Source organism: Lutra lutra, chromosome 3 (assembly GCF_902655055.1).
Source record: "Lutra lutra chromosome 3, mLutLut1.2, whole genome shotgun sequence".
Taxonomy (NCBI): domain Eukaryota; kingdom Metazoa; phylum Chordata; class Mammalia; order Carnivora; family Mustelidae; genus Lutra; species Lutra lutra.
In genome coordinates, this window is record NC_062280.1 from 97,612,528 (window position 1) to 97,639,525 (window position 26,998).

The following is a 26,998-nucleotide window of genomic DNA, read 5'->3' on the forward strand; positions in this document are numbered from 1 at the left end:
GTCAGGGAGGCAATGTGATCATGATTTGGACACCTGGGGACAGGGAAGACTTGTGGGTTTTTGTCTCTACTGCACAGTGTGTGTGCCCACACTAAAAGGCTTGTGTTTTGGGGGCATCCAGCAAGCATTATCAATCTGAAATGGAAATTTCACTTTACGTTTCGGACAAATCCACTAGCAATCCAGTCTGGGGCAGCTTCGGAGAGCCCAAGAGCACCTGCCAGCAATAGGATAGAGGGCTACCACTTAGTCCTACACTTGCCGATCTCAAATGTACAGGGTGGAGAGCTGGACAGAATGCCTGTGTGTTGAGGCCTGTGGAAAATGGGACAGTTGACAGAGAAGACATCCTCCCATGGTCACAGAGGACCTTCTCCCCTCTTTTTCTGTGTCAATTCAGACATCACACATGAACTCTTCTTTAACCATGACTATTAATTTCATAATATATCTTCAAACCCACGATCATATAATTCATCACGCAGTTTTTACCTCCAGCATCCCTGCCTACATCTGCAGAGAGAGAGCTGAAAGAGGCTGAGCTGTAAGTATTATACTATCAGGGCAGGACACTTGAAAGAACACAGGCCATCTCGTTCCTCAACAGAGCACCTCAGAAGAGCTCAAAATACTCAGAAAACGGACTTCAGTGTTGCAAACCTGCTCCTTCTCACCTCAAGCTTTTGCACGAGCTGTGCCCTTTCCAACCCAGACATAGCCCTTCACACCAAAGGCAAAATTTTCTTTCCTTTCAGAGGATATTTGTTTACTCATCCTTTGTGGGTGATTCTAGAGGCTTACTATGACTGGCCTGCAGATAGGTCTCTTCTCAGAAGTCCACAGAAGGAACAGAAAGAAACCATGACAGAAAACTTGGCATATTAGGATCATTTATGTGGTGACAAGAAGAATTTTTGGAGTGAAATAACACATCGGTGGCCATTGTCACGACATCAACAGATCCAATTATGTGGTGGGAAGGAGGCCATTCCTACAACTTATTCTAAAGGGCAGCCTTTAGACATGGAAATGAATTAATTCAAAGAGCTCAATGCATAAACACAGAAAAATGGCTCTTCCTGTGTCCTCCTACCAACCAAACCCAATTTAACCAAAGGGATGCTGACTCATTAATTGCTTGGTGGCCCATTCACTGTTTTAAATAACATGAAGCCAAATGATTTTCCTATAAAGGAAACACAAACCAAAAAAAGTTAATTGTATTCTTAAACCACCCCTGCCAGCGGGTTCCACTAGCCATCCTGCTGCGGACAGGAATGCGGCCCTCTGTGTGGGAAAGTTCTCCAGACTCCTGGCTTTGGCTATAAAAGAACCCTGACAAGCCTCTGATGTAGGAACTATTGTGGAGCTTGAGGCAGGGGCCTGGGGTAATTTTCTGCATGATAATCCTCCAGGAAGGAATCAAGGCCTCCTTGGGGAAGGGAATGAAAGGGAATGCTGACAGCACATCCAGTTACGGAGAAACCTAAGCAGGGCCAGTTGTAGAGAAACAGGGGGAAATATTCTTGGCCATCTTGGTCTGTGGGAAAGGACCACTGCTCACATGGCCACAGGAAGGAACCCTGCAGGCTACACTGTGTAGTTCCTGCTGGCCCTGGAAAACTTCCATTATTTTCCCACCTCTTCCTTCCCTTTCTTTTTATTTATCTTCTTGTGAGATGTCCTGTCTCTTCTAGCACCCACTGACTGCTCTAAGTCCAAGTACAATTCCTACAGGGAATAGCTCTCAGAAATCAGCTGACCTTGGACAGTGGTGGCTTGGCATCACTCAATGAGAGATGATCTTGGAAGGTACCAGAAGACCAGGAATTCGGTCCTGTCTCCTCTATCTACTAACCATAGGATTTTAAGTCAGACACATTCTGCAATTTCTCCTGATTTAAAATGTAAACTAGATCATGCCATTCCCCTGGTCAAAACTTTCCATCATACTTAAAATAAAATCCAGGAATTCTTAGCATGACCTGTTTTAAAGACCCTACACATTCTGTCTCCATGGGACTTTTTTTAATGGTCTCCATTATTTCTGATGAGAAGTTGGTGGTCTTTCATACTGTTATCCCCTTAAATGTAATGGATTTTTCTCTGGCTGCTTTCAAGATTTTTTCCCCCTAATTTTTTGTTATCAGCAGTTTGGCAATGATGTATACTTGTTTTTCTTCATATTTATTTATCCTGCTTGGAGTTCAATGTGCTCCCAGGATCTGCAGGCTGATGTCAGTCATTCATTTCAGAAAATTCTTAGCCATTATCTTTTTAAATATGTCTTCTGGCTATTCTCTCTTCCTTCTGAGATTCCAATTATACATAAATTGGGCTGTTGATATTGTCCCATAGGTCTCCTATGTTTTTTCTTAATTTCATTCATTTTTCTCTTTTTGTTTCAATCTGGAAAATTCCTCTAGTCTATTGATATTGAAAAGTTCACTGATATTATCCTCTGCTATGTACACTCTGTTGATAAAGCCACTGAAAGGGTTCTTCATTTCCAGTATCTTCTCAGTTCTAGTATTTTTTTGCTTTGGCTTTGAGAAAAAGTTTCTAGCTTTCTGTTGAAATTCTCCATCTGTTCACATATACTGTCCACCTTTTTCACCAAAACTTTCAATATATTTATCTTAGCATCTTGAAGTTGCTTTCTAATAAGTTCCAACATCTGGGCTATCTCTAGGTCTGGTTTTAATGACTGTTTCCTCTCTTAATGACGGGTCATGTAACCTTGCTTTTTGTGTGTCACATAATTTAAAATCTTGTAAGTAAATATGAGAAAGACTGGCACTCAATTTCTGACCCATTCCTAAGAAGCATAATCTTAATGACAATAGTTTTTGTATTAAGCACATTAATTAGTTCAGTTCTCATTCCCACTTTTATCTTTCCCTTTACTTCTTTCCGTATTTCTTTTCCTTTCTAAATTTTGTATTATCTTAACATGTTAGTCAAAAAGACCTAGGCTTTAATCCAGTTTTTACTATTTATTAGCTATGTGATCTTGGGTAAATTACTACGATTTCTTTAAACCTCAATCTTTTCATCTGTAGAAGAATTGTGTGAAACAATGCTCATAAAGATGAAATGAGATAAGGCTCATAAAGATAGATCGTGATTGTAGATGTGTAGAAAGGGGTTCTCTTGATGTAAAAGCTACTATGATTAATTACTTTTTTTCTCACATGGTCTTGAATAATTTTTGGACTAAGGTGGACAAAGGTTGATCAGAGTTTTAAAATGTAGAGCACTAGAGTTTCCATGGAGTGAAGAGAGTCAATTTCATGTAGCCATGAGCAAAGACAGCCCAGTGGCTCACTCTGTGCTTCTGGGTCAAGCATTCCCATTAGATTTTTGTTTGACAAGAGGGACCTATCACCTAAAAAGTTTTGTACTCCATGATCCAAGATTTTCTGCTTCTATGTTACTTTTTAAATCACTCCTTTTCCATGGATATGTGCACTTAACCAAGCGATGTGGGTTGAATTTATTTGCTCCAAAAGAAAATGTGCAAGTCCAAACTTCTAGTAGCTGTAAATGTGACCTTATTTAGAAAAGGGTCTTTGCAGATATAATCAAGTTAAGATGAGGTCCTACTGAATTAGACTGATGTCCTTCCAAGAATGGAACAGAGAGACAGACAGACACACACAGGTTAAAGTGCTGCAGCTCCAAGTAGTCAAGCAAAGCCTGGGGCCACCAGAAGACAGAAGAGGCAAGGAAGAATCCCCCACTACAGGCTTCGGAGGGAGCATGGTTCTGCTGACATCTTAATTTTGGACTTCCAGTCCCGAAACTGTGAGAGAATAAATTTCTGTTGTTAAAACTAGCAAGTTTGTGGTTCTTTGTTATGGTAGTCCTGAGAAACTAATACCCTAAGGGACTCAGGGACTCAAGAAAGAAAGACAGAACCATCAGCCTCCCCAAGAATGACTCTCCAGTGGCGAAGCTCTCGATGTGTGGCAGATAGTGAGGCAAACCGGTGGGGCCACATTCCACTCAGCCTCTTCCCCTTTACTCACACTGTGCCTTGAACCCAGGTCCTTCTGGGTCCACTTTTCAGTTCAGCTTTGCAAATTCCTACTTGTCCTAAAAGAATTAATCTAGTGCTGCATTTTCCAGAAAGCTTCCCCCGACATCCACTTCTCCATGTTTTGCCTGTCGCTGGCACTGAACACATTCGGCAAATACCTATTCCTCTCTCTCTCCATCCATTGGGTAGATCACTATGCTGGGTACAGAGTACAGCAGCGAGACAGACCTATATCTGGCCCTCATGTTGTTGACAGTCTAGTTAATTCCAGACTGTTGATAACAAAAATAAGAATACTGTATGTGTAAAACTAATAGTGACTTAATAATACCAACTAAACACTCACTATGCAGTAGATGCTCCACTTTAGGGCTTTATACTCATGACCTCGTTGAATCCTTACAAACACCTATACAGTAGGTAACAGTACTTAAAGAGATGAAGAAACTAAGACTCAGAGGTTACGTAACTGCCTGAGGGGACACTGCTAGTAGGTGACAGGGTTGGAACCCCAACCCCAAGCTAATTCCAGGCTGTCCTCCTTACAACCATGCTCCTGCTGCTTCCCCTAAATAACTGTAAGAGAGTATAGTGTAGTAGGAGGAGTATACAGAGCAGTCCCACCAATGTGGAAAGCAGTCCAGGGGGTTGGGAGAGGTTAACTTGGCCCATCCGCACTGGACGGTAAGCCTCCTATATACATATTCCTTCCTATAGACAGGAAGCCAGCCTCGACTATGTTTATGGGAGTGAGTGTCCCCTAAAGTGGCTCAGAGGGTCTCTGCCTACAGTAGGCACTTAATAAATGCCTACTAAATGGATCAGGAGAATCCGGAGATGTCAGTTACTTATACAAAATTCTATTTAGGTGTTTAGGTTAAAAAAAAAGTCAAATAAATAAATGCTATATAAAAACGTTTCCCAGTATTTCCTTAATAAGTCCTATCATTCTTACTTTTGGTAGGGGAGCAGATCTGTGTATTCTGGTCTCTGTGAGAGTGAGACAAGCATAATTCAAAGTCCTACTATTGCATCTGGGATCCAGCAGTCATGCCAAAAGCTTCCGGAGAATCCACACACACAAGGGGCATCAGCTCTGTTCCCACCTGCCAGCGTACCCATGAACCCTCCACGGGCCAAATCCTACACCGTGGCTCTTCTAATCCCAGAGTCAAGCTGACATGGAAATGTTCTAGTTACTCAACAAGAGGGCCTGTGAGGCTTTCCACACATTTCAGGTCACAGCACAGATGGGGAAAAATGGAGGAAAAGACACAACCTTCTGACTTAAAATTGCTTTCACAGCAGCCTCCACTTCCTCCTGATTGCTGAGGTCAACTGTCCAAACGTGGGGCCGGCCGATGAACACTTCAGCATAAGGATGCTGCGACGTCAGCTGGAAGAGAGAGACAAAGCACCTCAGTCTCACAAATACGTTTTTTTTTTAAGCCTTCTGTGCTAGATGAAGCGTTATGCTTTTTATGGCATTATACTTACGTAGCTAACAAGACATTTTTGTCCTTCCTTGATGATCAAAACCTCCCGAGAACCCACAAGTAGAGAACAATAAAAGAGTGATAACTCCGCATCTTGAATCCCACTTGGAAAAGTCGAAACCAGGTGCCATGGTCGCTGCTACCCCCAAAGCTGCACCAAGATACAATGGAATGTTCAATTCTTGGTCACATCCCAGCCCTGAAAATCACCTCAGTCAAACTGGTATCTGTTACAAGACACGGATCAGGACACACAGGGAATGAGAAAATTACAATAAAGCCAAAGGTTTCAAAGTCATAGGAGGATGAGTAATGACACATACAAAATGTAAAGAAAGAGAAATAAGGCTACCAGAAAAACAGAGAACTTTGGAATGGTTTCAGGACAAATCATTAGCATCACATTGGAATCTTAATACTGATAAAGACAATTTGGATTCAGCAAAGCTCTAAAATCGGAGCTTTTATTTTAAGAACAAAGGGTCCAAAGCAACCCAGGATGAAAGCTGGCGATTCTCTGCTCCTGAAGGGTCCTTTCTCTGACGGCTAAATTTACCACCCAAACTGGCTCCCACCTTTATGCCTGTATCCTTTCAGGGCGTAATGGGAGGGGAGCTTTCTGGACATTCACGAGAGCATTTTCAGTTCTCACAAAGACTGGGGGTGGTGCCTGGAGCAGTGAACCTGTGGCCGAGGACTGGGGGTCGTAGACCCCTCATGAGGCAGGCTGTCCACTCCCAAACAGCTTCTACCTGCCCTGCTGGGCTTCCATGCGGGGTCACAGAATCCAACTCTTTGGCCCAGTTTTAATATACATTGAATTTCCAAGGAACCTAATTTCCATGTAAATCAAGGGATGTTCCTACTCGGTTTTCTTTGGAACTTCACCCATAAGCTGTTATCACTTTGGAGAAATCAGGGCGACCATGTCACTGTCACTCAGATGAGGTGAGTCTCCATTACGACATGCCCAATCAGTCTGTATTTGTAGTGCTCACATTAATGGGAATTGCATATCTGTGTATCCATCTATATTGTACAGGCAGTTTTTAACCAACCTCTCTTTTATGATATCACTTTTAAGCAACCATAAGCCCTTACCATATAAGGGCCAACCATGTTCAGTTGAATGTTTTATTCTTCTTAAGTACAATCTTACTCTTGTAAGGAGGCAGGAGATACCTTTGCTACTATAGTTCTTGGGTATGGGTATTATTTCTTGACTATATTTATACTGAAATGTGTATTTCCTTATTGCAAATTATTTTCCTGTATGTTAGAACTAGGGAATCATTCTTTCTTGAAATTTCATATGTAGGCAGGGTATATTATTGATGAATTTTGTTTCAGGACAGAAAAGTAGATCTTACAACATATTAGTGGGAGAAACAGGTGTTGGGTCTAGTAGGGCTGAGGCTATTGCTTTAGAGGCAAAGCTGGTTCTCTTTTTCTTCAGACTCCAGTATACACAGGGGATGGGGTGATTTCACTGGCCTCTCTCCATCTCACTCCTAGCCACCATTCTTCATATCCTACCTCACGAATTGTGTGCATGCACTACTTATAGCAGGAAACCCAGAGTTTAAGTTACTGGGCCTCAGCTCCCAGCTGTCGTTGGCACCCTCTTGTGGAAATCATGTCTCTCTCTCTCTTTTAAAGAGTTATTTGAGAGTGAGAGAAAGAAAGGGGGCGGTGGGAGTGGCAGAGGGAGAGAAAGACTCTCAACAGACTCTCTGTTGAGTACGGAGCCTGATGCAGGGCTCGATCTCAGGACCCTGAGATCATGACCTGAGCGGAAATCAAGAGTCAGATGCTGACTGAGCCACTGCAAATCACAATTCTGAGTAGAAAATATCTTTGCTCCTGACCCCTCTGCCAGAATCATGCCCCTCGCTGGCCCATTCAGTTCCCCATTATTCGGATACGTACCCCCTCCTTCCGCTCTGCCATGTGGTCAGTGATAGAACCTACAGAGTGACCGCAGCAGCCGCATGGAACTGGGGAAGCGTCCGTGTCTTTTGTCCCCAGTACACATCTTAGATTCAACACGCATCAGTGGAGCCTCTGGCTGGCCCAGGCACTGAGCTGATCACCTGCATGTGCATTATTTATACCTTTTCCTATGCATCCGTGAGGATTTTGAGATTTATATAGATTTACAATTCCACAAGACCACACAGCCAGGAAGGAGCAGAACAAATTCAAATTGAGATCCTTCAACAACGCATTAGCTTTTGATGGAAAGGAAAGGGACAATTTTACAGCACCAACTGGGTTCTTGAGACAAAGGCGAAAAGAAGCCCGAAGTAAACTCTATAGTCTTTTAATCATGCTCCTAAAACTTGCCAAACTAAAAAAAAAAAAAAAATCCCAGGATTGAATTTATGTCTGCAGTAGAGCTTTTCTGAAGATGAGTAAAATGTCACACTGTTTTCACTTGGTGGCCTGGAGAACAAACTGATTAAATCTTCCAAGGGAATCAGGGTAAATTGAAGTTACCATCAGTGTCGCTATACAGCCACTTACATATAGGCAGTCTCTCCCCTCCCCTTTACAAGGTCCCTGCTTATGTGCAAGGTTGCTCTAAGCACTTGGAAAATACAGAACGCTGAGCCATTATCGTTTTATTCATTTACATTTACTGAGGGTTACTTAATTTTAATGAGTAAGGCATTTTGTAATTCATTATTTCCCCTCTGAATGTTATGCTCCTCCCTGTTAATTTATTGAGAACCGTCTGATCTGAGCTCCTTCCCCATATATCAATCAGTAAATTTACTGGATTATAGTTTGTAAAAGTAATGAAAATCTTATTAAATAGGAGACATTACTTCAGAGTGGCTATTAAATTTCTAAGGAGAACATGAGTTCTCCTTATAGAAAAAAACCCTGAAGCCAGAGAATTTCTAATGGCTTACAAAATGTCCAAATAATGATTAAGAACCTACTAATATGTTTCCCAACATAAAGATAAAAATCCAATTTATATCACATTGAAAGTATAACCTGAACTGACCACATTACTTAAGGCATATGGAACTTCTCCCCTTGAGTATACATCATGGTTTTTAAAAAATTGGTCCAATGGAAAAGACAAAAATAAAATTAAACTGTCCTGTAGAAATTTGGACTTCTTTTCTCTTCAAGGCAAAGAAGGGACACACCTGCAATTTATACAGATTGATTCATATGGATCAATTGTTGCTTAACTGGAAAAACTAGCAAGGGCCCAACAAAATATGTCCACGTGGGTTAAAATTTTTCCATTTGCAGAAAAAAAAGAGAATAATTGATTTCTAGGGATTTTTGACCCTTGGGCTTCTACATGACTATTGATAGTTCTCTCCCAATGAAAAGCGGCTTTGGTTTGGGGGATTTTGTGGCATTTGTGGGCTGAAAGAGCCAAGTGGGTGCCCACCTGGCCTTGAGGTCAAGTTCACTCTGTGATGTTGCTGGCTCCCAGCCTGCTCTGTCTGCTGCAGAGGAGACGGCCATCAGATGGCACCTGCCCTCCTGCATAAGGCAAAGTGACCTTCTGGGGATTTCCCTCCAACTCATCAGCATTCATGCCTTTTAAGCTTGAAACCCCCTCTCCTCCTTCTCCTTTCTAGTACAGCTCTGCTAATATCCCCTTTTCAGTTAACCCAGCACATTCTCCACCTGGCACAACTCCAAGTTGACATTCTTTCCTCGATTGCCTTAGCTGTTTCTTTCCATATCAAAATCTGAGCTCCTGGAAAACAGGAAATGTGTCTTGATAAGTTTCCCCAATGCAGCCATTAGTACCAGGGACACCATGGGGACACAATGCACATCTGTCAACTGACCTTCGGCATCCTGGTCCCCTGTGGGAGCCCAGAACTTATGAGTCATCTGTGCAAGGTCACTTGCAGAGCAAATACTGAGAGGATCCCACAGGGCCAGTCTAACTAGAGTCCCAGCTAAGCACTGGTGGAATCATCTGAAGGGATGGGAGGCACCAAGCACCTGGGGGGCAGCTCTAATGCCTCGTCTCTTCTCATGCCATGAAGAATGGAAACCTCCACCATCTCAATGAGAAGCACATTACTAAGTGATGACAAGGGACAGGAAATGATGAACATCCTTTCCTCAATAACTTCACACTAGCTGCTCTGATCTCAGTGACATTACAACATTTACTGGGAAATGGATCGTATATGAGCATCCTAATTTTTTTTTTCAGGAAAAAATAGTCCATTGTAACAAAGTGATATCAGAATCTTTAGAATGACTAATAACAAAAAGGTGCCGGCAGCCAATGTAGTTTAAGATACTTCTGACTGATCATTTCCCAAAGGCTTATAGAAATAGCAGTAAAAAGAGTTGGGGTTCTTAGCTCTTCACATATTCAAAAAACATCACCATGAGGGGAAAAAGAAAACCACCATTAGAACCATCATCTGCTGTAAGCAAGATCCACTGACACATGGTAAAAATAAATGGGCAAAAATTTGAAGAGAACCAGAATATTTGCATAGTTTCAAAATATTTTTTTTCCCCAATATAAAGAAAGTTAGTAACTTTCTAGTGAAGAAACCCAGCAGACACAACTTGAACCAAGTGATCAAGGTGAACACCATCAGTAATCAGACATACTGATCCCATGCCCCCGCCCCCTGATATGACACACTGAGAAGGCCACACCACTTCTGTGACATTCTCGCTAAAAATGTGTCATCACGCAGTAACCAAGACACAACGTCCGACAAATCCAAAGTGGGCAAGGGCATACAGAAAGGCCAATGGGTACTCTTTTAAAGTGTCGTGGTCATGAAACAGAGTGAAGGACCAAAGAATTGTCACAGACTGGAGGAGATCAAGGAGACAGGGCAGGTAAATGCAGTGTGGGGTCCTGGACTGGATCTAAGAACTGCAAAAGGATATTAGTGGAAAAAATGACTAAGTCCAATTAGACTCTGTAGTTTAGACAATGTTGTGATATCAGGGCTCATTTCTTTGATACGAGTTTTGATAACTGTACTGTAGTTATGTAATGTGTTACCATCAGGGGAAGCTGGTTGAAAGTATTACACCTAACCTCTGTACTATTTTTGCAACTCTTCCCTAAGACTATAACTATTTCAAAATGCATAAAAAGTAAATTCCAACAACTCCACTTGAACACATTATTCCTCAAAGAATGAAGAGCGAGAACCCAATAGATACTTGCACACGAATTCACAACAGAGAAAAAGTGGAAACAGCCCAAGTGTTTGCGGATGAACGGATACATAGAATGTGGTGTATTTATACAATGGAATATCATCCAGGTCTCTAACAAGGGATGAGATTCTGGCACATGCTACAAACTTTGAGAACATTACGCTAAGTGCAACTAGCCAGTCACGAAAGAACAAATACTGTGTGATTTCACAGAAAATTTAAGTTGAGAGAGAAAACAGACAAGAGGTTACCAGGGAGGGGAGAATGAGGAGTTGGCGTTTAATGAACACGGTTTCTGTTTTGAATGATGACTAAATTCTGGAGATGGGTGGTGGTTATGGCTGTACAAAACTGGGAATATCCTTAATCACAATGAACCATACACTTAAAATGGTTAAAATATTGTTTTAAATTATGTATATTTAATCACAATAGAAGTACATAAAAAAGAAAATTACAAGTAGTTATCACAATGTAAGCAGTAAAACTTCCGAGATTTCTTACACCTAACTTAAAAAGCAGGGATGGTTTATTGACCCAAATTTTCTACCCTGAACTCTATCCTAAAAGTCTCAAAGAAGTCAGGAGCACGGCAGACCAGAGATTTCTAAACTGAGATGTTCTCACTGCCGGAGAGCATCTCTTCAGATCATTCCAAAGAATAAGCTCTTTGGTGCCAGGCTGAACCCTTCTGCTCTGTGCCCTGGAGCCTCCCCCAGCACCTGGCACACAGGTGTGCATTAAGTACTGCTGAGGAATGACTTCCCCAAAAGGAACGACTTCCCAAAGGGAAGAATTCAAGTGTATTATATTAGCAGAAGGAAAAGCAAGCATTCGAGTCAACACACATACAGTTACCCCTTCTCAGAGGTTGTGTGGCCCATAGATTGTTCTTTTGAGGATTATCTATTGCATCTCAATCCTCTCCCTCCACCTCCTTTGGCCCTTTTGACAGTGGCAGGGAGGGTCAGAAAAAATAACTCTCAAAATAATCAGCTCCGTGCATGGGCAAGATCTCTGACTGATCAGTGAAGAATGATCACGGAAAATGCATTTCATGCTCTTTTTGGGGGAGGGGGATTCAGAAGAATTGACCCAGAAAGGTTTAAAAGGAGAATTGGGGGCTCCTGGGTGGCTCAGTGGGTTAAGCCTCTGCCTTCGGCTCAGGTTATGATCCCAGGGTCCTGGGATTGAGTCCCGCATCGGGCTCTCTGCTCAACAGGGAGCCTGCTTCCTCCTCACTCTCTCTGCCTGCCTCTCTGCCTACTTGTGATCTCTCTCTGTCAAATAAACAAATAAAATCTTAAAAAAAAAAAAAAAAAGGAGAATTGAAAACTGCTTTAATCACGGCGCTGCTATACTGAAGCTACATCGTGGGTGCCGATGCGTGTCGTCCCCCAGGGGAAGGCCCTGGATGACAGGGGCACTGCCAGGAGGCCAGCTCCGACAGGCTTCCTCTTGGGGAGCAGCCCACAGAGCCACGGAACTGAGAAGAAGATCGATCTCTGGGTTTTTTTTTTTTTTTTAAAGATTTTATTTATTTATTTGACAGACAGATCACAAGTAGGCAGAGAGGCAGGCAGAGAGAAAGGAAGGGAAGCAGGCTCCCCGCTGAGCAGAGAGCCCGATGTGGGGCTCGATCCCAGGACCCTGGGATCATGACCTGAGCCGAAGGCAGCGGCTTTAACCCACTGAGCCACCCAGGCGCCCCGATCTCTGGGTTTCTTGCACGCACCTGTTTCTGACTAGATACAAGAAACACCAGCGTGATTGCCCACATGCTCTAAATGACTTGTTGATTGCCCCGAATCGAATCCAACTGCCTTCAGTGGTGATTCATCACCCGCTGTGGATTTTTTAAGAGGGTCTCTGAAAGCAATTCAAATAAGGCTTCTGCCAACAGTTCGAGTGATGGCAGGATTCCTTCTCAGGATGGTGCCCACTGATGGTGGCCAAAAACACCAGGCATGGGACTTCAGTTGCCCATCAGATGTCTTGTCTCTCAAGGTTGACGGCGAAGGACTCCACGGCACACACTCTATTCCCCACAGCCCACTGTGGAGAACATGTTCTTCAAAAATGCCTGTTAGCCAGTGGATTGCCTTATTCCGTAAACTCTAGACATTCAAAAAGTCAGAGCTCAGCCACTGAGACGGTTGGAGAGGTCTGTGTGAATTAGGAGAGAGCTGAGGCAGAGTGAAAAGATGCCCTAGTTTGTAGAAGGGCAAACAGAAGTAGAGGCAAGTCTTGGCTGTGCCATCACCTAGTTAGGTGAGTTAGGAGATGGCATCAGCCATTCCTCCCTGAGCTCCTGCCCGCCCCCATTCCTTCCACCCAGCTACGTTAAATGATGTTCACGATATCTACTGTCCAAGGCTATGAGGTTCAAATGGGCTCACACCATTCAGTAAGTAGCTAGTGTTTGTACTATTGAAAGTAGAAGGAGTTTTTATAGATGCCTACCTCTCTGAGAGTTGGCTTGCCAATGAAAAAGTCTGTGTTCTTGCTGCTTTTGGGTGGGCTGAACTTGGGATTCAGAAAAGCACATCCATTTGCAATGGCCTCCAGGGGAGCTGGGCCCTCGTAAGGGAATCCGAGTCCAACGAACAGCTGTAAGACAGAAAAGCACACCATATGTAAACACATCAATCAGGACTGGTGTCCTTGGCTCACAGGGGGCGATTCTGTGCTTCACTCCCATGTGGAAGCCTCAGAGCCTCTGGAAGGTTCCCAGACCCTGGGAGGTGGGATAAAGAGGAGGCACCTCATATCAGGAACTGAGAAACAGGACCAGGGACCTTTACAGGCTCATGAAGCTGCTCAGATCATTATGTTCTCCTCCTCTGGGAAAAAAAAAAAGTAAAGAAATAAGAGTTTGAGGATGGGAGAGAGGTGGGCAGTTGAGGGGGTAAGAAGGCGGGGGTATTAAAAGGATAAAAAACAACAACAAAAACCAAGACCCAACAATAATCTTTCTGTAACTCACCAGGAGACATGACTGGAAAAACACTTGCTTAACTAAACAGAAGGTTTCTTCATTGAACCAAAGGAACAACAGGCCCTTTCAGGGATGCTGGGGGTTGGGGGGGTTGGGGTGCAGAACAGAAAGGTCACTTGGCGGTTTGATTACAGTTCAAATGAAGCTGCTTTAAAATGATGGTAGGTCAGTAAACACAGGTTTTCATAATGGGGTTTTCACTGGGGGAAACCAACAACTTTGTTTTTATCTCCCCCCTCAGTGGAGGGGAGAGGGTGCTGAGTGGCTTTCCTCCTCAGCAAGCACACCACGCGCGCTCCCCACGGCAGACAATAGATGGCAGCAAAAACACACTCTCCAAGTCCTCATGCAGACCCAAAGAGCTCCCAACCCCTGGGACAAAGGGGCCTTGCTGCAGCTCACTGGCAATGATTCCTGGGTCCGAAACTGAAACAGCATCTCAGGGAAATGCCTCAGTGCAGCTCCTCCCCTCGGGACCTTTCATAGTGCTGGAGGGCTGGAAGCTCTCAATGGCGGGATCCAAGTCTGGGCTTGGGGAGGTGTGAGCTCTCCCTACCACACCGAGGAGCCAAGGCTGAGATCACTCAGCGAAGGCACATCTATCACCAAAGGATAATGGGGCCCCACCGCACTGTTCCCTTCTGCCATCACTCTGAGGAACACCCATGCAGCCAGGCCCCGAGAGTGAAGGCTATTGGTGAACTGGATACACCGCAGGCCTGGGCCCCCTCCCCATCGACTCTGTCTTTGCAGCTGCCTAAATGGAACAGTTACTTAGAATGGTTCCACGTGGAAAGACCTGAGTCCCAGCTGCTGGGTTCCCTGGGCACCACGGAGAGATGCGGGAAGTTTGGGCTGGGCACTCAGTTTCGGGACTGAACACTGAGCATGGCCCAAGCTGGACATATTGTAGCTCTCACAGGGATTTTTCTGGGATAAAAAACCAAAATTCCTGGTTTTCTGGGTAGACTCCCTGTCCCATGACTGTATATTCTTTTGCACAGAACAGCACGCCTAACCTTTGTTTGTTTCAGAGGAATAACCTTTCATTTCCTGTAAACTTTGAGATGACCAAATATACTGCCAGCCTCCCACTGCCTGCTGGGGGACTGTCCCTCAGGCAGAACCACTGGAGACGTGGGTGAGGAATACCACAGTGGCAGGAGCCTGGGAGATGGAGAATATAAGGGCCATTTCCACTACCATTTGGAGGTCCTATTTCTGGATATGTTATTATTTAAAAGTTTTACTTACTTATTTATTTGAGACAGAGATGGGGGAGAGGGAGGGAGAGAGAGAGAGAGAGAGAATGCATAGGAGGAGGGGAGAGGGAGGGGGAGAGAGAATTTCAAACAGACTTCCCACCTGGGGCTCAATCCCAGGACACTGACCTCATGACCTGAGAGAAAATCAAGAGCTGGACTCTTAATTGAAGGAGCCACCCAGGTGCCCCTGGATCTTATTCTTCTCAAGTAGCTGAAAGGAGTGAGATTATCAGAGAGAATGTAAGTATATAGGGTGTGGCCCCAGCATGTAGCTCAGGTGTGGGGGAGGATGCCTGACAGCCCCAGAGGAAATGGAAGGCAAGAGTGGGAAGGACCTTGTGCCAACACAACACAGCTTTATTAAATATGAAGAATCCAGGGTTGCTATCCTTCAGGCTTTTGAGCTCTGTGATCTGCCCTCCCTCTCAGATTTTGGGGAGGATATGCAGGCTCTCCAGGGGAAAGATGACCCCTCTCAGGTTGCAGGAGAGCACAGGGCTTCCAGATCCTTTTGACTCTGAGAAGAAAGGTGCCGGAAGATGCAGATGGGGGGCTCTGTGGGTTTCACCAGAGACCTGGAGCCCACAATGTGTCCTGACCTCTGAAAATCAGGGCCTGCCATCAAGTGCTGATACCTTCATCAACCTTAAATTGCCAAGAACTTTGGAGGATATGCAGGATGTACAATGATTATCTATTTAAATAGAAAATACTGGAAAAAATTTAATTAGCTCCTTCAGACCAACCAATCTGAACCCATTAATTAAAAGGATTTGAGGCTGTTGCTTAATGGACTTGAATGTGACCTAGGTTTAATTATATCTGAATACAATTTGCACCATCTCAGCTGCCCCGCTGGCATTGAAACATCTCAGTACCCAGAAAATAAACATTTTGGGCTAACTCTCCAAAGCCTCACAATCGGAGGATGAAGCTAAAGCAAATACCATACAATTTCTTGGCAATGGGTTTCCTTGTCATGCTAATGAGTATTGCAGGAAATGCACAACTCAGAAACACCAAAATAACGGTTCTTTGTCACTTCTGTCGATAAGCAATTTTTTCTTCCTTCCTGTGTACTCATTACCTGTGACATTATAATGGAGCAGACATATTAAGGTCAAATAGCACACTTGAGGTTTGAATCACAAAAAGGGCAGGCAGAGAGAGCTCCTCACCAGCAAAGGGGAGCCTGTCAACTGCTGAGTGCCGTGGTCTTGGCATACACTGGTGCATTAACCACACTAAATTACCTCCCCTCCTAGACCCCAGCTTCCCCAACACTGTGCTACTTACAGATGTCCTCAGCACGGGGGCATCACAAGAATGCATTCAAGCAGAGGCTTCACTTTTTAAGAGGAAACTGGGCCCATTTTATTTATACCTCATCTGGCCTTCAGAAGCCCCAAATAGAATGAGGATAGTCTAGATGACGGAACATTGTCATGAATGCAATTCCTCCCCACCAGGAAGCATTTCTAAACCCAGGATTACATGTTCTACAATTAAATTTCTGAACTAATATGAAGCAAGAGAAAACAGATGAAGCACCACAGATTTTATTCACGGCACAGGATTGGGACGTTCCTATATGTCCACCAACAGCTCAGTAAAACCACTTGGAGTCTTACCCTGTGTGAAAGGGAAAAACAGAACTGTTCTAAACACCTAACTGGAGCAGGTAACAAGGAATCCTTTCAACATGGATAAAAGTGGTTCTTAGGAAGATACCACATGAATCTGGCCAGTTTCCAGTCACTCTTGATGGGGAATGTCAAGATGATCCAAAATAAAAGACACACACTCGACATAAGCTTTTCTGACTCGTGTGAACTGGCTAAAATTGGTGGAGTGGCTCAGGAGGGAGTCTGAGCAATGAATCAATCTTAGCTTATTCAATAAATTGAATACTGGTATAAAGTGATCAGGGCAATGTGGTAACTGACAGCACAGGGTCTAAACTCAGGCTGACCAAAGTTCAAATCCGGAAGGCCTCACTTCCTAGTTCTAGAACTGTGGGAAACTGTTAGTTGAGGTCCATTCATAATGTATTCTCTCCAGCTATGGGACCTTAGTCAAGGTAACACAAGCTCTCTAAACTGTCTTGTCATGTGTAAAATTGTGCTTTATTTCATGGAGCTGCTGTGAGGATTAAATGAGATATTTCATGGAAACAATGTATTCTAAGGTTTGGCACTGAAGTAAATGTTCACTGAGCAAGAGTCAGAATCCAGATCCAACTTCATGCAGCTGCACACACATATGACCTTGTATTGTTTAGCTAGAGTTTAGGTGTGCGTGAGTTGTGGTTGTGGGCTTTACAAGATGTTTGGCACCTGCATGTGTATTTAGGAGTTTGCACTATTCCATAAAGTACTTAGAGTAAAAAAAAAAAAAAAAAAAAAAGGGTGAGGGACATCCACCAGAAGAGTGAGAAGACATGGTTTATGGTGGCTGCCTTGTGGAAAAGCCAGTCCCAGGAGCCATGTACTATTACTAAGCCTTGTTTCTTCTTCATACAATGATTGGGAATCCCCCTATTTTTGGTAATGTAACTTTAAAAAGAATTTTCATAGCTTTAAACAGAATCCATATGGTAGGCGAATATGGAGGAAATATATTCTTCTGAGAGGTGATGCTTTCATATAGCCTAAAAAGTCTCTATCTGGACACATGTCTGCCCTTCTGCATTCAATGCTTGAAGGAAAAGAATAGTGGCCCAAATCTCTCCCATTCAGGTTTGGCTAAATACCCTCTCATGGGTTGCCAAAGTTCCTAACCTAAGCTACAAGATTCTCTTGTAAAGGGCTAGAAGGTTTAAAGGAGACAAGACAATGATACAAACCAAGTATGTTTAAGTGTCTGAAGGTTGTCAGAATCGGCAGCTATGTCAAAGGCTATTTCTTAGCGATCAGCTCACTGGGTAGGCTCCCAGACTATCCTTGTTACCCAAGTGGTCTTTCAGAAATAAAAACACAACACCAACAACTATACCAAGACCAGAAATTCACCCACTTTGGTCATTTGGAAACGCCAGTTCAAAATCCCATGCACTGCAATTTGCATTATAAATGCATTAACTTGGAGATGGGGGGTGGCTAAGAGAAATATTTGGATAAGTTTCTGACTGTAGATGCAGATCATCTTTAGCTGCCCAGCACGAACTGTTTACTATTATGGTGTGAGGCAGCCCAACAGGCCAATTCACCATTGCACTGAGGATGGGCTCCCACAGTACCAAGGACAGAGGGCCCTTGTTTTTTTTTTTTTTTTTTTTTTAAAGATTTTATTTATTTATTTGACAGAGAGAAATCACAAGTAAGCAGAGAGGCAGGCAGAGAGAGAGGAGGAAGCAGGCTCCCTGCTGAGCAGAAAGCCCGACGCGGGGCTCGAACCCAGGACCTGGGATCATGACCTGAGCCGAAGGCAGCGTCTTAACCCACTGAGCCACCCAGGCGCCCCAAGAGGGCCCTGTAACAAGAGATAACTCATGGAGGAGGCACAGAGAAGGTTTAGGGAAAACAGCCAGAAGTACGGTAATAAATCCCTGTGATCATGCATGCTACCATAACACAAATGCACCATGTTGAAATAATTGGCTCCTGTCCTCCAGAGCAACCTTCTGCTCTTATTTAAGAGATTTCAGAATTCACAGGGCAACACTTTGCACAACTAAACGACTGACCCTGCTTACAGCATCATAGAAGTTTGACATTGGTATCCCTCTTTTTTATGATTACTACTTCTACCTGTGTTCTTTTTTCACACTGCGATAGGTCCCCAGTTTAACTGTTGGCCTCCTCTACCACATCTGTGGAACATCGGTGGGCAGCACTGCCTTTGTCATCCCTGTAGCAAAACCGCCTGGAGTAAGGCCTGGAATGTATTCAGTGGTGAATACACATTCGTCAGAAAAATGAGCCAAAGAAGAAATACTAATAGATGAGATCTTTCCAGCAAGCAAGCGACTCTGTGAGGATGAGATGCTGAGCGTTTTTGTGTGTATTTGAGTGTGTGGATGTGCTTTTGTTCCTGAAGTCAGAGAAGTTACTGAAGCACCTCTCCATATACTCTGCGTTCTACACACGTATGTGGGAAGGGAAGAGGGAGAGAGGAGTACATATTGACCCCAATTTTTTTTTCCCATCTGGCTGGAATGGGAGTAACTTTATGAAGCCTCCTTGACTATCCGAGGGCACACATTCCCATGCCTGAAAAGGAAGATGGAAGGTGGATTGCTCCATCAGTACGCAAGCGTCTGGGCTCCCTCCCACAGATGGCACTTGTGTGATGCGTGGGCAATACGGTGGAGAGGCGGGCACGGGCTGTCAGAAGGACGGTGTTGCTTGCTATGGAAATCTTGGCGATTTGGGTGCGTGATTCATGAGCAAAGCAAGAAATCAGTCTTACAGGCATGGTCCCAAGATCCCAGATGGCTAATGGATTTCATCCTGACTCGTTCCTTCATTCTTTACATAATTATCTGAAGGCCTGCTACAAGCCAGGCACTGTTCTAGGCATTGAAAATGTACCTGTAAACAGAATAGGCAAAGCCTCTCTTCCATCATGGAGCTGCATGACTCTGGTTCCATGGCCGGTGGCCACCTCAAGCCATAGATTTTTGAGAGATTGCTCATCTGCATCCAAGCTCATGGGAAAAGTCATAGTTGATGGGGAATCAGACATGGGGTTGGGATGGAACAGGGACAATTTATACTGTATATCCAACCCTGCCCAGGCTGCCAGGTGAGTCCCACAGCTGAGCTGATGAGCTGCCATGGTAGGGCAGCAGAGCTGTCATGACCCCAGGCCCCTGCCCCCAGAGTGCTGGAGGGTGATAGGTCAGAGGCTGGGGCAGCGAAAGGTACAGCAACAGCATGAACAGCAGCAGCTTTCCCCCCTTGTTTTCCATAGCCAGAACTTGCTCTCAACTTTTACTGTAGAAAGGGAGGTACCTGTTCTGCCTCACCCTGAATGCTTGTCCTATCTAGTGTAGGATGGGAATGCCCCTTCTATAAGGAGCTTCCTGTGTTAAGACTGGCAGGGCCGTGGGGGGTGGGGAGCTGGACAGGAAGAGGTTAAAATTAGGAAGGAGAAGAAAGAAATGACATTAAAAGAGAGGAGGACTTAACTTCCAAATAAAAACAGGCCACTCAGTTCAGGCTTCAACTGTACTCCTGGAGTCGGTTAGACTGAGAGCCTTGTCCATGGTCCTCTGATAAATAATTAATTCATACAAATGTATATGCTTATTAGAAGAGTCTTTCAGATTCAACAACTTCCTGGCTCTTTTAGCCCCAATTTTAGTGTCACGCTGAATTCCTCCATCTTCGGAGGCTCCCTGTGGCTGGAGTCAGCTAACAATACGTGGGCCCTTACGGCATGCCGGGGCTAAATGCTGCTGAGCACAGGGTTTCCTGGGCCTGGGTGCAGGGCTTCCAAGACGGCTCGTAAAGAAAACTAATGAGTGAGGAGCTGATCGCGCATCAATCAGTTCCACCTGTCTCCCAACCTGAAGGAGCACCAGACTCGCTTCCCTCTCCGGTGAGTCTGGGTGTGCCGATCCCATTCATTCTACCGACGTCTGCTTCCCTGTACTTCCAGTTCTCCACTTTCAACGTGGATTGGAATAAATCGCTTTTAAATTGCTCCGAGACGCAGAGGAAGGAGTCAGAGGCAGAAAGGGTTATAAACGCAAAGCCTGACTGGTCTTTAGTGTCATTATTTCAAAGCCCAAGCTCCATTCATTTGAGCGCCTGCTGCTGTGCTCTAGGTATGAGGGGAGATTCTGCCAATACATGGCCTCATTTTCATCGTATTTGCCGACTGTTTTAGCCATAATTCCACTCAGAGTGCTTTAATACATTCCAGGCAGATGAAGAGGCAATACGAAATGGGATCAGTGATAGCCTGTGAGGGCACAAGTTTCTCAAGGATAAATACATGCCCCTCACACTCAAAATTCAGGCCACCGTCCCCGGCTGTCAGGCAGCCTCCCACTCACGGCTTGGACATCACGGGTCTCTTCTCTTTCCCTCCCTGGGACACCAGGGGCCTCAGCTTCAGCCTATTTCCTGCCCTCTGACAGGGTAAGTGGATGGTAGGGGAAGTAAGGGTTCTTTTAAAATTTCCAAGGCTGAGTAAGACATTCACGAGGCTGGGTTAATAGGACTGCGCGAGACAGTAATGACACGCTGTTGAAAACCAGCGCTGCCAAATGTAATTTTAAAGGAGCTTGAGCTTTTCCCACCATCTGATGTGGGGAAAAGTAAAATGAGGCAAATGGCAAAAAATAGCACTGCCACTAAAGGGCCCGGACATTCTAGCGATTCTAAAATGTCACCCTGAGACAGAAAAAGAATGGGAAGCCAAGAGTACAAACTGGGGAGCACACTTCCCTTCTGGGTTGCCATGAACAGTCATTGGATTACAGATGACCTTGCAAAGGAAAAGAGATCTTAAGTACCACAAACCAGATCTTTGGCTAAGGAGATAATTTACCCGACTATTTTATTCATGGTATCACCAAATGACTTGGGAGGTAGAAATGATCAAATGCATTCACACATGGAGAAACTGAGGCAGAAAGGAGGTACAAATTCTATTGGCTGGTGAGTGTCCATTAAGCATTCTCTAGTCTGGGTGTTTATTCATGAGGATAGTGCCTTTAAGGGCCCAGCAGAGCTTTAATTTGTAAAAAATAAGATCAATCAATCAGTCAGTCATGAGTTAGGGTTGCCTCCCAGGCAAAGTGAGTGACTGTGGGCCAGCCGAACACTCTCGCCTACTTTCTCCTGGTGACCATGACGTTAACAACAACAGCACCTTCCTCACCCACCTCTCTGGGCTGTTGTGAGAATCAATCAGGGCAGCAGGTTTCCCAAATCCCAGTGTCACACAATAATGAGAAATCTCTCGTAAGCCACAGAGCTTCTCCCCAACTCAGCCTTCCCCCGACCTTCCCATGGAAAACCCCACCAGGCAGGGCCCAGAACTGAGTCACTGTCGATAACAAGCTGCCCTGTCCCTTACTTAAGGAAGGGATCACACTTGGCTTTCTTCACTCTAATATCCCTTGTACCACGTCTGGCTCTTCAAAGTCAAACTCCAGTCTGTTTGCAAGTCCCCTAACGTCATTTGGTACTTCCATGGCAGAATTGCAGGCATTGGGTCAAGACGATGCAGTCATCATGTGACTCAAACAGTTCTCCATCAGTGGCTCCCCTAGCTAGCTACCCCATGGGGTCCTCAGTGTGTCTATGTCTGTGACAATCAGCCCTTCAGCCCCTTACCAGAGGTTTCCTCCCACTCTTTCCCAGCAACAGAGCAGATGGGGGGCTTTGTGGCTCCCTCCTGAATGTGTCTGCTCTGCCTCCACCATGTGACCCTCCCTCATCTCTCCTGACACCACTGTCCTGCCCACTGCCCACTGTCCACCTCCAAATCTTTCATGGTGCCTTCCCTGCACCTTGAGCCCAAAGAGACCCTCCCCTTGTCTGAACTTCTTCAGTGTCCACTACAAGCTTTCTGAATGAGGAGGTGTGAGGAAAAGCCAGTGTGGGGCCAATTCCTTGAATAGAGCTACTGGGGAGGTGGGGGAGCCAAGCACCCCAGGCAAGCTTATGTGAAAGCCGCTGCTTGATCATGAGGTCTGACCTTCGAGACAGGGCCTTACTTTTTCTGCTTGCCACCGGATCCCCAGAGCCTTGCTTGACACAGCATGGGTCCTTGGTAAGTAAGTTGTAAACCGTGGCAACGTCCTTCCACAATTAACTTTACAGCCACGGCTGATCTAGAAAACTATTGCCTGGAAATGACCTAACGAGCTTCTACAGCATTGAAAAGACAGCATGAGAGATTCTTATCCCATTTGCAACACCAGTGGAAACAAACTGTAAACAACATCAGTGACGGGTTCTTACACAATCCCTGAAAACCTACCTTGGTTTCTCGAAGCAGAAATTGCAGGTCTCGTCCACTGAGGATACCATGGTTTTTCACGTAACTGGGAATATTCTTTGTGCTGGAGCCATACACAGTCGCGTGCACTTCCATGTAGGTGTGAATAATGTCCAGATAGATTTTCTTATTCTAAAGAGGGGACACAAAGGAAAGGCATTTTTTTTTTCTTTTTCATTCTTGTAACAACCTGCCTCATAGCTGGAGGCCACAGAGACAGAGTTCTTAATAGAGATTGCAGGAATGTGGCAGTCCAACCCGTAATAGTTCTTTCAAAAGTAATCTGACTGGATTTGGAGGGCAAACACAGTCATCCCACTGCTGTACAATTCTGCGAGAAGGAACTTTTATGTAGCAATATATTACTGAATACCAACTATAGCTCAAGGCCAATTGTTTTAAAGTATTATCCTCGCTTTGTAAATTACCAGGGACCCAACACTTTGCATTTGGCTCCTGTGCCTTATGGGGGAGGAAGTTTGGGGAAGGAAAACCCAGAGAAGGCAGTCAGTTGGACTAGAATATTTATCTGGAGAAGCTAAGCTGTCCCCGAGGAACGCAAACATCCCCAGCTCTTGCCAGTATTTCTAGTGATGATTAACGCATGTTGTCAGTACTGGATCCCACCTACTTGGGATGAGGGGGAGACGAGAGTTTCCCACAATGTACACTGATTGACTTGGCAGCTGGCGAGATAATGAGCATATCCAGGTAGACAAAAATGGAAAAAAGATTAAATGTATACCTTGATGAACCCTGAACCATTCAAAAGTAGTTTTATTTTTATTAGAAGCAAAACAAAATCCCTTTTCTGTACTGAATTTCAAGGTACATTTTCTAAATCAAAACCACCTGTGAAGCGGAAGCGACTCACTTTCGCTTCCTCTTCACGTTCCTGTGTGACTAAGTAGCACAAGCTGGATTTTGTAGGTTGCTTTTTTTTTTTTTTCTTTAAACTCGAAAGATTCAAGTTCTGTAATGTTTTCCAGTTGTATAAAAATGGGACAAGTTTTTTTCTCATTCTAAGCCCGTTTTCACACACTCCAGGAAAATGTATTAGTAGCCAATTCTATGAGTAAAGACCACAAGGGATGCAGGGGTGTGGCACCAGCAGCCATGGAGCTCAGGGAAGGGGGGAGGGTGGCAGCACATCCCAGCCTCCTCACAGTGTTCTGAGCTGGACTCAGGACATGCCCTCTGCCAGGAACTGCCCTGGTGGAGAATATTACAACGGGCTCTCCATTTTGTGGGATGCATGTTTCATTTTTTTTTTTTTTTTTTTGGGGGGGGGAAATGCATGTTTCAAATCACGTATCAAAAGTCTTCGTGGCTGGAGAAACAGCCTCGTTCCAGTTCTCCATCCTATGCACCAAGATGATTTTGTTCAGAAGCAGCCACATCCACGCCTGCACTCTAATGTATGCATGAAATGAACACTTGGCCTGAAAGTTTAATTTCATGCCATGTTTGGTATGGCTCAAAGATGCTAAATTCATCACTCAGAGATGTATACCCTTGAATTAATGCAGAGGGGACTAGAAAACAGTTTCTAAACCCTGACTTCCCATTCAGTTTTAGTCAGATTCAGTATCACCTCCTTGATATACATTAATTTGAGGGGTTCTCGGATATGGGTCTTGTGCTGCATGGACCTGATAACTCCTGTCCCCACAAATACCCTTCTTGGGGACTCCAACCCCGCCCACAGCCCCTGGTGGGGAGGGAGGGGATTCTGTAACCCTGGCCCCCTGCCACTGCTGACCAGCCCAGGCTGTGTCTGACCTGAGGGGGACCCACCTCTAGGCTGGCCAGGAGCCTGGGACAGGGTGGCCAGGCTGCAGAGGGTGAGCTGAACCCATCAGACCCTCTGTCAGGAGCTCAGAAGCCAGTACACAGAGAGACTCCTGCCAGATGGCCGTGGGCTATAGAGCAGAAAGGTCACTTGGTGTTGGAGTCTGGGTGATTATGAGCCAGATACAAGTTCTGAGGAAGGCAGCTGCCAGTTCTGGGGGGTGGAGATGGAAACAGAGCCAGCTGAGAGTTGAAAGGAGTAAAGAGGAAGACTGAGACAGACAGTTGGTAATCAGAGGGACCCAGATAGTGACTGAGACCAAGTGACAGAGAGACAGGGCATGCGAGAGAGAAAAGGAGGAGGAAAGAAGATGGTGGGAGCCAGTGAGGAAAGCAAGCAGAGTCCTGGAGGAGAGAAAACCTGGTCCTCAAGCTGCTTCTGGGTCCCCCTCCATCCATAGCTGTTCCCTATCCTCAATTTCCCAAATCTTCCTGGATCCTTCCAACTATAATAAAGGGCGATCCTATCATGCAAAAGGAGACTTGTCGGGATGTCTAGTTGGGCTTTGATCAGGGACCAGGCAGGCATCTCTCCTTTACAAAAAGAGACGCTTCCCTATGAAAAGCCAGCTGCTAACTAGTGAAGATGGACCAAAGGACCCTGAACTGGTTCCGCAGTGAGGGACAAAGAACAGTGAATGGCCCACCTGGTTCCTGTCCCGGAGGATACTCACCTCAGACAAACCTAAGATTAGGATTCCCAGACCCAGTGCCTGGGGAATGAACAATATACAGGATACAACACAGGTATTGCCATCAACTCCAGGAAAGATGGGGACTCCTTGAAGCACAGCAAGGGGGGGGCAGGCTCAGGCAAATTAAAAGCAGCATACGCAGGGGCTAATAATAAAGTCTGTGCATTTATTAACATGAAGGCCTGGTCAAGTCTGAAAGGGGAAATTACCTTCAGAGAGAATTTATGTAATTTCAGGAACAAGAAAATCAAACAGGTTAACAGAGGAAAACAAACGTTTCCAGTGTAACTCTAACCTTTGAAGCCAACCTGACAACCGGGTGATTCAGCCCAGACTTCTTGTTGCCACCTGTGCCGAGTGCTGCAGAGATCTGGTGAGGGCGACTCACGTCACGGATCCCAGGGCAAGGGGCACTGGAGTCCCCCACACCGAGCTGTCTCCCTGCCTGAAGGTAACGCTCACTGGATGCTGTGGGAATCCAAAGTGCCAACTCTACCTTAGTACCACTGCCTGATTTCCAAGTTCACATGTCTAACTGCCTCCTGAACCTGTCTACCTTGCTGGGCTGCAGGTACTTCCAACTCAACAGGTCAAAAAGGGGATCTGTCACCTTACATTCCCAGACTAGTGTCACCTTGTGTGCTCCTCATCTCAGTGACTGGCATTAATCTGCTCCAGATTCACTAGGTTCCTGCACCAGAATCACCCTTGTCATTCCCCCCATCAAAGTGGGCACAAAGCCCTATTGATTCTGCCTCCATAGTATCAAACAGGCCTCAATCCCCACCCACTTTGACGGTGCCGGGATTAATACAACCAGCATCTTAACACATCTCCCTGGGACTCAAAAAGGTGATGACCTTGACCAAGATTTCAGCAAGTGAGCAGCAGCTTTGGGACTGACCACAGAACAATCTGTAGGGCTCAACATCACTTTTGAACTGTGCAAAGCAATACTATGTATATGGACAATATTTTTTTATATGGACATTTGTGGTTAAGTACAAAAATATGCACGGGGATGACAGATTCCACCTTCCGGGTACAGATTACTGAGGTGGCAGGGAGGACTTGGGGAGGTGCACGAGCTTTAATGGTATTTGTAATATATAATTTCCCTGTTAAAAATCACAAAATAGTAACATCTACATATTTGGGTGATGGGTATTTGATATATTAATTAAAACAGAAAAGTTTAAAACGCATGCAATCAAGAACGAAGAGAAACCAGACTGTAGGACTTCAAAGCTGGCACCATTGGCACGTCACTGGAAGGCTCAGGTCCCACCACGAAGAGAGGCTCAAGGGAACCCCTCCTCTCTTCGATGTATGTTGCTACCTTTGGGTTTAAGAAATAGGGTGCTGATGTTTCTTAAGGCAAGTGCGGCCCTGCCTTTCCTTTCCCAACCCTTGGGTGGGACCAAAGTGGGGAGGGAGATGTACAGGGACGAGGACATTTTCCAGCATCTCCCTCCCTTCCTTTATTTTAGATATTTGGGCCCAGGGTG

At 44.9% G+C, this 26,998-nt stretch overlaps 1 protein-coding gene across 3 annotated transcripts in view; it reads right to left on the reverse strand.

Annotated features, from left to right (window-relative positions):
• The window catches only part of MGAT5 (alpha-1,6-mannosylglycoprotein 6-beta-N-acetylglucosaminyltransferase), a 351,528-nt gene that overhangs the window by 24,390 nt on the left and 300,140 nt on the right, over window positions 1–26,998 (reverse strand). For all 3 annotated transcript variants that reach the window (XM_047722524.1, XM_047722521.1, XM_047722522.1), the window contains 3 exons: window positions 22,927–23,076; window positions 13,186–13,332; window positions 5,322–5,438 (listed from right to left, as the gene is read on the reverse strand). In XM_047722524.1, coding sequence (XP_047578480.1) covers window positions 5,322–5,438; window positions 13,186–13,332; window positions 22,927–23,076 — 414 coding nt within the window. The remainder of the gene's footprint in view (window positions 1–5,321; window positions 5,439–13,185; window positions 13,333–22,926; window positions 23,077–26,998) is intronic.